The sequence below is a fragment of the Pelecanus crispus genome, chromosome 4 (genome assembly GCF_030463565.1).
Source record: "Pelecanus crispus isolate bPelCri1 chromosome 4, bPelCri1.pri, whole genome shotgun sequence".
Classification (NCBI taxonomy): domain Eukaryota; kingdom Metazoa; phylum Chordata; class Aves; order Pelecaniformes; family Pelecanidae; genus Pelecanus; species Pelecanus crispus.
This window is the reverse complement of record NC_134646.1, coordinates 27,716,481-27,729,278: the sequence shown is the minus strand read 5'-3', so window position 1 is coordinate 27,729,278 and position 12,798 is coordinate 27,716,481. Positions and strand designations below refer to the sequence as shown.

Sequence of the window (12,798 nt, the reverse complement as noted above, 5' to 3'; positions counted from 1 at the left end):
ATGTTCTCTTACTACTTTAAGCTAGCTGGTGTATTCCTACTAATGTCATATGTTAGTTCTAGTAAAGTCACAGAAAGCTTTTATCTCATAGCACTAATAGGAATTTTATTATAATAAACTTAGTTTGCACTTCGAGAAATAAAAGTTTCTACAGTATAATGTAATGATTTTTGGTAGAAATGAAGTATAAACATTAACATATCTCCTTTGAAGGAAGTGTATCTTTACTGTGCTGTTCTGCATAGAAGTAAACTTACATTGCATTCTGAGAGTAAAGTGATATTTAGAAGTTTTCAGTGCTTTGCAACACCACTTGGCAAGAAGATTGTTTTTTTATTTCTGATGCAACTAATGTACAAACCCAAATTAACTTTCTCTTTTTCCTTTTATCTTGTGGTCTCGTTTGTTCTCTCTATGTGATCTTGGCAGTAATAAATTAACAATTACTTTGCAGCTTTTAATACTACCTTACATACAAGGATCTCAGTGGACTTTATAACAGCTATTAAATTAAGTAACCCTCCTTCAAGCAAAAGGGAATAATGGTCCTTTTAATTATAAAAAGGTGAATAGTGAGGTGCATAGATCTTGCACAGTACGCCAAGATCATGCAGGAAGCCTGTGGCATGTAGATGGAGTGAAGGAATCTTTTAATATGCTGTGCATATGGTTATAGCAGCCACAGAATTTGTCTGTGCATCCATAGACATTTTACTTTACAAAGTCTAACTGTGCCTGATTTCACTGTTGCTTTTCCTTGTTTGTCGGTTGGCAGCCTAGTGCAAGGCAAAGGCTACACCAACCAATACATACTGGCAACTATAGAGGGGGTAGCTATATCTTTCAGGAATCTTGTTCTTTCACTCTTCACTTAGGCAGACATTGCTCATTGTCGTGCAGCTGAATAGACCTTTTGTAAGAATGTATGTGACTGTCAATGAACACTTTGCTTGCTGTTTGTTTGTTGGTTATGCAATCACTTGTACGCTGCTCTGTTACAAAATTATTTTCCCTGGTCCTTCATGCCTAACCCAGCGCTTAGTGCTTGCTTGATCAGCCCCTGAGACCAAGCCTTTGTTATGTTGTTTCATTTTCTTCAAAAACACTGTATTTCTGACTTCTACAGGTAATCTCAGGGGATTCCTGTAGTGGAGTAGTGTTTTACAGGGCTCCAGAGCCAAAGCAACTACTGCGAAGAACCGTTTCTCCCCTTTTTGAAATCACCACTGTCACCTAAGTCTGAACTGGAGCCTCCGTGTTCACATTCCCACCAGCAATACAGGATCTGTCTAAAGCTTTGGAGTATGCAGAACCATTATCTAAAAGTTAAATATAATGTGGGCTGTTGCTTGTACTTAGTACGCCTGCCTTTTTCCCCACTGCTCTTCTCTCCTTGTCCCTGTCTAGATGGAGAATTGTCAGCTGTGGCCTCAAGCAGGGTGTGTTTGGTAGCTGCAGGATTTGGATGCCAAGTTCTGGGATATCATTCTTACAGTGGCATTTGGGCCTGCGATAGGCTCTGGCATTGCACTGCCTGCAGCTGTGAGGCTCCCTCTGAGGTGGTGTTGGGTCAAGCTGCCTCCTCCATGGCAGAGCCCCTTGCTGATTGCTTCCCACTTCTGTACCGACTGCTTCCTGACATGGTATAAGAAATTCACATGCAGGACTCTTATGGCCACTGTGGGTAGGGTCTGACAACCATATATTGTTATGCTTTAGATCTGTACCATGCCTGTAAAATTATTTCACACAGTAACTGCCATCACATCAAAAACTTGCGCTTCCGGTGCAAGCTTACTTTCAGCAGGCTCTAGGCGGATTCTTCAGGAGATTTTCAAAGCTCAGATATTTATTAATTAGGACATATTTGCTTCTGGACATCTCTTGAATCTGTTCTATGAATTGCAGGGAAATGAACATTCCCAGCAGTTAGCAATGTATTTTATTACACTTGCTTTTGGTTGCCCATCAATTCACTGACAAATCCCTCTGGCACCAGCTGCATGGCCACGTACAGGAAAATGTTGAATTTCTACAAAGAAAATGTGGCTTGCAGCATGCTGAGGAAGTAATCGCCTCCTTCAGAGTGTTTGAGTCTGGCAGCGACTGGGAGCATCCTGCAGTCCGCTTGCAGGAGCTCAGTACCAGGCACTGACAACGTCTCTGGTAATTCCAGTCTTTTGAGTTCATCTCAGGTGCTTTTGCCGTGGAAAGTTGACTATAACAATGCCTGTTTCTACTTCTACTCCTATTTATTGTCCATCTTGTTTGATTCTGCCTTTGAGATGTGATACACAGATGTAAGCTTATGCAGGTGTGTGTTTGTTTAGGTATGCCAAACTAGTGTAATAGATGCACCAGGTGAAATGGGGTTAATCTGACAAAGCGAATTAGGTTGGTAAATGCAGTGATTCTGTTCCACATAACCAGTGAGGCAGCTGTAAGACAAAAACGTAAAATGTTCCCTGGTGTTTATTTTCTAAAGAACATCATGGTCACAAGAAGAATGAACCATCTGAAAAGGTCTGTAATGCAAAGACAAAAGCTGACTGAAAAAGTCATACTGGTATCAGTGGAAATGGTGAGTGCTTGGCAACTCTGAAAATCAGTGAAATGAGATTTCAGCCAGCGCCTTCGTTCTGTGAGATCTGTTAGAGTGGCTGTTCTAGTATATGCGCTAGAAATCATTTTTCTGTGGGTGAAACAGAGCTATCCCTGGGACAGAAACACAGCAAAAAACCATGGGGACGATACATTTTTTTTTTGTTCCTGATAGTGAAGTGATGCTGTACCGGTTACTAAGATCCTTTCTTAAATGTTCTCACATAGCAAGCTGCATAGACCTTATTCATGGTAACAAATGACTTACTTTCTCTTCACTTTTATCTCCACTTCAGAGAGCCAAATGACTGCTTCAACATGCTATTTTAACTACTCCTTTATGTCTGCTAACATAGAGGCCTAATGTAGTCATCTAACACTGATAAATGTCATAAGTCAGTAATGTGCTATGTGGCTTCCCCAGAATGTTTTGCTTTTGTTCTGACTGTCTGGATACAAGAGTAAGTACATTTAACTTTCTTTCTGGATCCTTCTGTGGATTCCAGTGTGGTCTAGCTGATGAAATAAGTATTCACTGTACAGCAACTGGTGAAAGGTGCCTGTTAAAATGTTAAACGTAGAAGTGCTTTAAAAAGATAATATAGGTTATAATTAACAGTATGGTTTTAACATGGATTTTTTTTTTTTATCTTTTTCTTTTCCTCAAGATCAGATTGCAGTAGGAAAAATTGTAACCTTAGCAAAAAAGACATGGGTCTCAAACTGCCAAAAAAAATCCAGTGGGTATTTGTCATAACTGCTGCTGTGAAACAAATTGAGACAAATGGAAAGAGATCACCTAAAATAGCACTTGGTTTTCATAAAGCTTTCATGATTTAAAGCCCTGCTCTTTTATTAATTTTACTAATAAATTAAATTACAACATCCTGCCAGACAAATATCATCTCCAAATTGTTGAAGAGAACAATGAGTGACATGCTTGAGGACAAAACCAGAATGGCTGTCATACCTCGGGAGGAGATTTCAGGCATTCCTGGCTTTTAGAGATCACTGGAATATGCCACTCTCTCATGCTGTGCCTCCCCCTGCTCTGTCTGACAGGCAATTTAATATCGCATAATGTCCCTTTTGTCAGAATTATACACGATGCAGGCTCAACCTGCTGAAATGACGTTAGCAGTACTGAATCAAGCACTGTCATGTCAGAGAAAGTACGGTGATCAGAGTCAGCCATCCCCACACTGACCCTGAGATCAGGCTTCAGTAAGTAGGTGTAAGGCATGGCTTACAAAAATGTTGTGTATTTTTCCTGAAGGCTATCAGAAATCCCCAGTATCATCGTAAAAGTTGCTTGTGTCAATCAGCTACTGCTCTGGTGGCAATACCTTTTCTGACAGAACGACACCTACACGAGCATGTTGACATGGCTGGCAGATTCCCTGGGGCTATCAGGGAGGATCTGGAAGCTGTTTTGTGGGATCTGAGTGTTCCTCACTGCTCTGTGCTATTGGTACTAGAGATAGCCACTACACATTTCCTACGCTATTTCAGTGAACTCTGGCATTTAATCATTAACCTGTGTTGGCAGTAATTAGGATTGTGATGACTATAAAATATAATTTTAACCAGATTAGAATATGCCTAAAGCCAGAATCAAACTTTCAGAGGCTGACAGGAAAAGAAGTCAAAGTGCTGACAAGAATAAAAACAAATATATGATTTAAACTATGTGCTAATTAATACAGTGTAGATACTGAAAGCCCTGGGAAACTGAGGGAGGGCTCTGTTTCCTTCACAGTTTAGAAACAGCCAGAACATACTGTCCTTGAACTAGATAAAAGCAGCTCTTTTCCAAGGTAGGGGAGAAGACCCTCTCCATTTGAATCACTAGCTGGTCTTTACCAACTTTGGCAAAGAAAGTCTTCTAAAGCTAGCCGAGATAGCGGGGAGTCCGAAAGAAAAGAATAAAATGTTTATTTGTTGTTAGTTCATCAGTCTCTTGAGTCAGCAGGTCAAATTAAAGTCGGTTCTTTGCATTTGATGTACTGGGACAGATAATTTTAAGATCATTGGGACCGATTCTGTGGTAAGCCCTACAAATGAGGCTACTGTGCTATATTAGTCTAATTTATCATATGAGTGCTAGACTAAACTGCTGTACTTAATACCTGTAGGTGAGTGCAATAGCTTGCTTTGTAGAAACACATATGAGCAACTTAAATGCTAAATGACTAAATGGCTACGTGTGAAGGAATTATTGTGTGCAGTATGCTGAACCTCTTGGTGAAAAATGGTATGTTTGAAAATTTTAGGTGTGGCACAGCCTGATGCATTTCATACTTTATTGAGAACTTTCTGGTTTGGTGATTGGTTCTATCCACTTTCAAGGAATTTATTTACATCCTTAGGCCTAGATCATATCATGTTGTGGTTCTGGGGGTTAGTTCTACTCTGAGCTATATTTGGGGTTTGAGGGTAAAAAAAAGTAATCCCACTATTAAGAGATTTTTCTTCCTGTTTTTAAACCATTCCTATACTTCTAGGACAGTAAAATTAATGACTTTGTTAACCACTCTTTACCTGACTGCAGTGAAGGAATCTCTTTGTCCAGAAAAGTTCATTGTGGTATTGGCATGTCAGATGGTTCTGTCTTCACTTTTACTTTAGAGGAAAAAGAGAAATTCTGGGACATGCTCCTAACTGTGTTTTGAGTAAAGGCAAAAAGAGGAAATGGAGGGCGAGGGGGAAGATTGAGGGAGATGTTCAGAAAAGACAATGTGTGTAAGTGAGAGACTAAAAGAATGTGAGCAAGACAGAAATTGCTTTTGGGTTTTAATAGGAAAGGGAGAGCTTATTCATTTTATCTCCCTCAGTGAGTTTGAATCTTCCCTGGAAGAGGTCAGGGCTGTGCTGGGATGGCCACCCTCACTGTCTAGCAAACACTCTGCTGGTGGTTGCTCACAAAGAAGTGACACATTCCTTTTGAGCTGTTTAGGTTGTGTGCTCCCAGCTTGAACACTGAAGAAGATTGTGTGAGGAGGAACCGATGGCTGCAGAATTACTAAAAGAGATTCACGTGGATTCACAGTTCTTGGGCAGGATCCTGTAATCCTAGATGGGATGGCATTATACTGTGCTTTCACATTGGCTGCCCTTTTGTATTCCAGGGGACTATTTGGAGAAACAAATGCTGTTTGGCATGAGTCTGGCCCTGCATAATTTACATTACTGTTATTGTATTTTATAGCATGCAGAATAGGGACTTGGTTCTGAACAGAGTATATGGAAATGTGGTTGCCATTTGTCAGTCTGGACTTAATTAGTTGCATTAGCTGTAGCAGTGAAGACTGAGTGAGCAAAATGTGACTACACACAGGCAGAAACATCAAGAAACAGTTGCTTTTAATGGAGAGTGGCCCGATTTATTATCAGGTTTCATGCTTCTGATTTTCTGACAGTGCAAGTCTGGACTCTTATTGATTGAGACAAATATGGGGGGAGAAATTCCCAGAGACGGAACTCCTACAGCTGTAGGTTACCGTCTGATGCTGCTGCTGTATCCAGCTGTTGTATTAGTATTTATTCTAGCACAACACTGCAGAAATAAAAAAAAAGGAAATAAAAAAGCGACACAACCAGAATGCCTCACAGTAGTTAGCTCAACAAAGTCTGGCACAATCAATCATTTAAACACCTGCTTAAATCTCCACGCATTCAAACTTCAGCAAATCACTTATGCTCGTGCTCTAGAGCTTTGCTGGTCTGGGCCAAAGGACTGGGAAAAAGGAGATTTTTTTCAATACTGGAAAAATTATGAGCTTGATGCACCTGGAATTTCTCTAGTTTATATACCTTAGTAAAACAGGTGTAAAAGAGCACTGCATCACAACAGTAGCCTCTTACAGCACTGATGTGCGCATATAAATGACTGCACCACGTGTGAGAGCTGCAGACTCAGAACACATTGCCTCAGTCTCTGACAGCCCATATTTTCCTGGAAGTGCAGAAGGGCCAAATTCAGACCTGAGACAGATGGTTGCAACTTCTTTGAAATCAGAATTACAAACACATACCCTAGGTCTGAACTTGACCTTAAGCCAATTTGTATTTCCAGTGGAAATATATCAGAGAAACCAGAGGGATTTTTCTTTTTTCCCTTTCTGCATGAGATGCAAGGTTTGTTTCTGGTGGTAAAACACAGGACAATATTAAAATGAATGCAACTAATCATGATTGAGCAGGCATGGTATAAACCTGCCTACAATCTCTGAGAAATAAAACTTAGCTGGCACGCCGCAGGTACTTCTCAAGCAGGAGGGGCTGCTTTTCTAAATAGACTGTATTTATTACGGGTGGCTGGGTATCTGCATTCTGGCTCAGTTCCCTGTAGTAAGGAACCGACCACATTACTATTTGCAAACACAGGGTTCACTCAAGTGGTACTAAAAAGAGAAGAGGTGGGGCAAGCAGAGCTTTAAAAAGAAAAGAGGAGTCTGTCCAAGTTTGTATGTAAAAAGCAACTACATTTTGGAGAAGGACGGTACCTGGAGATCTTGCTCTCTGTACTCCACTGAGGACTGTGGTGAACAGTTTTCCAAATTAGCTGCTTTTGAGATTTAAACAGCACCTTTGCTTGCTGTGAGGAAATTCGCAGTGATCCCTGTGAGCATTGCTTTTAAGCTGTGTTAAATTTGTGGCGAGAGTGTCAGGCATTTCATACTTGGCTTCCAAAAAAGAAAAAAAGAAAAAGAAACGAAAGAGAGAGAAAAAAGACTGGCGTGTGTGAGGAAGAAATCTCCCAGGAATTTCTTCAAGGTTGTAGTCAGACACAGTAAGGGCTGAAGTGACAAGAAAAGCAAGGCAAAGATAAAACTTGGTATTGTGATAAGATGTCTGAGTGTAAAGTGGGAGATTGCAGAAACCTTTTGGGATTACACATGCTCATCTTGTCCTGGATATGACTGAATACAAGCTAGTTTTTCTCTAGTGACAGTTCAAAAAGCCCTCAAGATTATGTTTCTCTTCCTTGTTGCTTTTTTGCCAGTGGTTTTTAAAATTGGTTTTGTCAGCCTCTCTGCTCTGCAGCACTGGAACTGTCCTAATGGATACAGATTAAAGACTGAAAACTCTGCTTGTATAGGTAAGTTGCTGACCATTCACAGATTAAGAAAACTGCATTTGTATTCTCTTAATTGAGCTTTATAATTTTCACAGATTTTTTTTACAGATCTTGTGTGTTGTACTGGCAGAATTGATAAATCAGCTTTTTGATATCTTTTGCTTCTCATAATGAACAGAACTCATTTTATTTAGTTTGTTTTTCAGAAATCAGTCCCTTGTCTGTCAGTTTAACAATCAGAAAGCAGGATAAGCTTTTATATGATCATTAAGATATCTGAACTGTTCCCTAGTTACCAAAATTCCTTGCCATAGCTTTAGTGTCTCTGTATTTTCAATACATGGGCATGCACGTATTTGTGCTTCTATATATGTAAAATTTGTTTATAGTTGTATTTTTTTATTTCTATATGCATATATAGAAAGAGTATTTTAATGATTATATATTAGTATATACTTAGATGTGGGTTAGATAACTTTAAAAACTACTCTTTCTGTGTTTATTGGTGCATGTAGATACATGTGCTTATATAATACATCTCATACAATACATGAATCGCAGGTGTGTTTGACACTGTAGTACTGAAGTCTGGGGGAAATGTGTGACACTAATATTAGTATAATCACCTCCAGTGATTTGGAACATATAAAATGCACGTTCCTATTCTTTACAAAGCGTTAAGACAAAGAATGACAGAACTCTTCTCCCTGCCCTGCTACCTTGAAGTCCAACTTTTTTAGAAAGCCAGAGGCAATGAAGTCATGGGCTTTGCAGTAAGGAGATGAGGAAACACTCTGTAAGGATTCAAACAAACAAACTTAATACTTGGAGTTAATGCTTTTGCCTTAGATTGCTTGGGCTTCAGAGGCTCTGACTCAGTTCTTGACATGATTCCAGTGATTTAATAACAGGTGCCTCCTCTGTGCATTCTGCCAAGAAATACCATCTTATAAGCAGAAAACAGAAGTATGCATGTTAAATGCTCTCGTATTGAGAGAGGCGGAGCTAGGCATTTTTTGTGTACAAATTATAAACCTGCCTGAAGGTTTATCTGAGAGCTAAACACACCTAGGGTGCTTCCACACTGATGCTTGAATACAAATGAGAAGCATACTTCTGAAGTGAATCTCCATACTGCCACCGCTTACTATGCTTGTCTTCACATTGTGGAGCACTCTCAAAGTGCACAAACTGGACTCCCTTTAGGCCAGCCTAAACCAGAATGTATTCCTGTACGAGAGTATCTATCCTCTCAGCTGTCGATGGCCATTCGGTCCATGGGACCAGACTAGACCTGGTTCTCTATAACCTCAGCCTGAAATACATACAGTGTGTATGTGATATCCTCAGCAATTGTTGCACTTTACACAGCCTCCACACTATTTGCTAATACGTACGTAGCTTCCACAAGCTAATTAGGATGTACATTAGTTATGACTTCCACATTACTGGGTTGCCCAATTAAGAGCTCACGTATAACAGGAGAATCCTACTGACATGAAGGGAATTGCTTGGCTATTGTTTAGTGAGTCAAAATGCACTCTAAATATTGACATTCAAAAAGCTGCAAAGATATATTTTTTATTTCAGTTGACATATTTTGCATATTGATGTATGTTGCTCTCCCATTAATGGAGACATAACCTGCCCTGCGTTATGTCTTTTCTGTTGAAAATTAGATACATTCAACTGTTGTATGGATGGGGGGGCTCTAGATAAAGCACCAAAACAGAATGGCCGGTAGCTCAGCAAACTCTTTTGAGTAAGAGCTAACAGTTATTATGACATACTCTGAGTGATTCCATGTTATATAGAATAAATGAAAAATGAGATGTGCTAGGGTATCTTTTTAATTAGAGACCACTGGATTACAGGGGATTAAGCAAAGGTGAAATTTTGACATGAAATGTAAGACTGAAGGATGCTTTGGTGGAGTGGATTTCCCCTGTTCTTTCCTCTGTGTGCTGGATACAGAAGTTGTGTTCTGATCAGAATACCGGATGTACGATATTCTAGTTCATTAATATGTGAGATAAGAGGGTGCAGTGGAAGCAAGTGGTAGGAAGCTGGAGGCAGGCTTTGAAGGTAATAGTGGGGATAAAAGTGTTGAGTGGGAGACATGATTCATACCGCTGAACTGTGAACAATGACAGCAAGCTGAACTGTGGCTTGGCGACCATTCTTGGTGAGCTGTAATAAATATACCAATTGTAAAATGTTCTTTATCGTCTGTGACTGTCGTGGCATCCTGCCAGCCATAAGGACTACCCTGAACTGAGAAGGTGTCTGCTGTCTGTTAGTGAACTGTTACAAGCAACACTTACTGGAAAGTGTGTAGTCTTTTCTAGATTTGTTTTCCATACTGCCTCTACAGATGAAGATCTAGGTCGTGCTCTTCTTACATTGCTAAATAGCTCACTTCTTAATTAGTTCCTTTTATTCCCAGGGATATTCGAAGATCAAAGACCTTCTCATCCTGTGGAAGGATAATGAAATCTAACCCTAAATGTCTCACATAATTTTATACAGTTATTTTAAGAGAGATTATTTGAATCCTGACTTGGTATGCCAAGAGAGGAGAGGCCTTTCAAAGGGGCCTTGTGTCCTACAACAAGAAGTTTGATAAGAGAGAAAGTATGGGAGAACAGATCATGAGGCCAGAACAAGACTAGTCTGGTGAATGAACGTATCAATTTATTGGCAAGTTATGGTAGAATTGGAAGCATTTCTGCAATTTTTGACATTGCCATCTTGATTTAATAATTTATTTTAAGCTGTTGTCAGGACTGGGGACTCAGTTACCTTTAAATAACTCACCTTTCTTAGACCCCAGTGAAAACATAGAACCTTTTACCTCTAAAGAAAAATGGTCTGGGCTACACAGGAGTTATTATTCCTGCAAGGTAAAAACATGTGTGTTATTGGTCCCGGGAGAGCTTTGATTTCTAACACATTCAACCATGTAAGCATACATGGTATACCAGGGGATGGGCCTTACGCCTGTTGGAATCTGTTGCCTGTGCCTTCCTGAAGTACCGCTTTAACAACACTATTTTTTGCTCTCTCGTGGTGTATAGATGCTTTCCCCACTTGAGACCAAAAAGTTTCCCACATGGCACTGTTTATCTGAAGAAGCCCCTAGAGCAGCCCCTTGCATTGTCAATTTTAGACTAGATACTAGTGCCTGTTAGTCTTGGGCTGCCCTAGGTAAATACATTATGTTCTGGATACTGCAAGGCTGGAGGTGTGCTTTGGTTTCAGGGCTGACTTTGAATACTTGCTTTTTAAGTTTTAAAAGTGAAGGAAGATAGCTGTTAAAAAAAAAAAAACCAAACCAAAACAAACAATATTGTAAAACAGTTTTTGAAGAAGGCAAAACACAACCCACATTATTGAAGTTTTACCTAATAGTAGGTTCTTAAATTCTGCACATCTCTACTAACTTCTGACATTAACTGATCAGACCTTGTCATTTCTTTAGGGCTAACATGCTGCACATTCCTACAGAGCTACAGCCTGCAACTGAAGGTGACAACTGCAGCTATCTAGGTCAGCTCTGTTGGTCAGATGATGCTTTCTGTGTCTCAAGCTTTCCTCCTTTCTTTCTTACTGTTCACCACTCTCCTGCCATGGAGCACTGGTGATGCGGAATATTAAGTTATACCTCTTTGTATTACATCTTTAAATTCACCTTAATTAGCTAAATCCTGGCTTTGCTTTGCTCCATACAGCCTTCTGAAGACACACTGTTAAAACTTCTTATGTTGTATGCTAAGAAATATGAAATGCCAAAACCTTACTAATTCACAGTGATCCTTTCTTCGCAAGCATCGCAAAAGAATCAGTAAGAGCCAATGAAATGGGGAACTGTGTTGTCTAATCCTGTCATGACATAGGAATAAACCTGTTGAGACCTCACTGTATCTCTCTGTATTTCAGAAGAGCTGCAGCTGAGGCATGCTTGTTTCCTTGTTTTCAGTAGCTGTCTTCCAGCTAGCTCACTTCATATTATACTGCCTTGGGGAAAGATGCTTGAAAACATTGTTACAAAACAGTAGTCAGCGATTCTTGAACATGTGTCTGAACCCAGAGACCAATTCACAAGAAGATTCCCATTGAATTCTCTGGAAATTGGATCCAGCTGAATGTGGACAAATACTAGCTATAGCTGTAAAAACTTAGATCAAAATAGGCAGAAGGTGAATATGTTACAAGAAATGACAGAAATGGTGACACACGTGACATGAAGCTTGATCTTGAAGAGGCCTAAGGGGCAGACTCGAGCACCAATGACTAATACTGCAAGATTCATCATTGTTTTGCTCAGTGGAAAATAGCAGATATTAATTTTGTGTTCTGTTTTAAACAAAACTGACTACTTTTTAGTATCTAATTTGAAACTTGATTTTTAAAGGGAGCTGGACAACAGTATTTGCCTTTCAAAGAGGGTCAGATCATAGTCTCGTGAACTTCATCTTTGAAAGGCAAGCCAATAACAGTATGTTGAAAGTTGCATGATCCAGGAAGTAGAGTTCCATTTTGTAGTTACTAATTTAGCCACAGAATTTATTTTGAAGACAAAACCAAAATACATTTTTTCCATTCTAGTGCCCAAACCCTTGAGATGTGAGTCCAGAAAGGTAGAAAACTGAAGAAATTGTAGTCCCTTAAGATCTTTTGTGCCATTTCTCTTCAAGATGTCTACAAGTTAGGATATTAGGATATTAGGAGAAATTTCTTCACAGAAATTGTGGTCAAACATTGGAACAGGCTGCCCAGACAGGTGGTGGAGTCACCATCTCTGGAGGTGTTCAAAAAATGTGTAGACGTGGCACTTCGGGACGTGGTTTAGTAGGCATGGTGGTGTTAGGTTGATGGTTGGACTGATGATCTTAGAGGTCCTTTCCAACCTTAATGATTCCTAGTTTTACGTTCATTAAAACAAAATCCAGCCACCAAGCCAGAAAACATGAAATCAATTATTAGTCTGCCCTTAATTGGTTTAGTGGTGAACTTGGTAGTGTTAGGTTAATGGTTGGACTGGATGATCTTAAAAGTCTCTTCCAACCTAAACAATTCTATGATTCTATGATTCTAAGTGGTTTCTGAATTTTATT

The 12,798-nt window shown here is 39.6% G+C and overlaps 1 protein-coding gene across 1 annotated transcript in view; it reads left to right on the top strand.

Moving 5' to 3' along the window:
- Positions 1-7,575: 7,575 nt before the first annotated feature.
- The window catches only part of EGF (epidermal growth factor), a 59,978-nt gene continuing 54,755 nt past the window's right edge, over positions 7,576-12,798 (top strand). The window contains exon 1 of the mRNA XM_009486232.1: positions 7,576-7,702. Within this exon, the coding sequence (XP_009484507.1) occupies positions 7,576-7,702 (127 nt within the window). The remainder of the gene's footprint in view (positions 7,703-12,798) is intronic.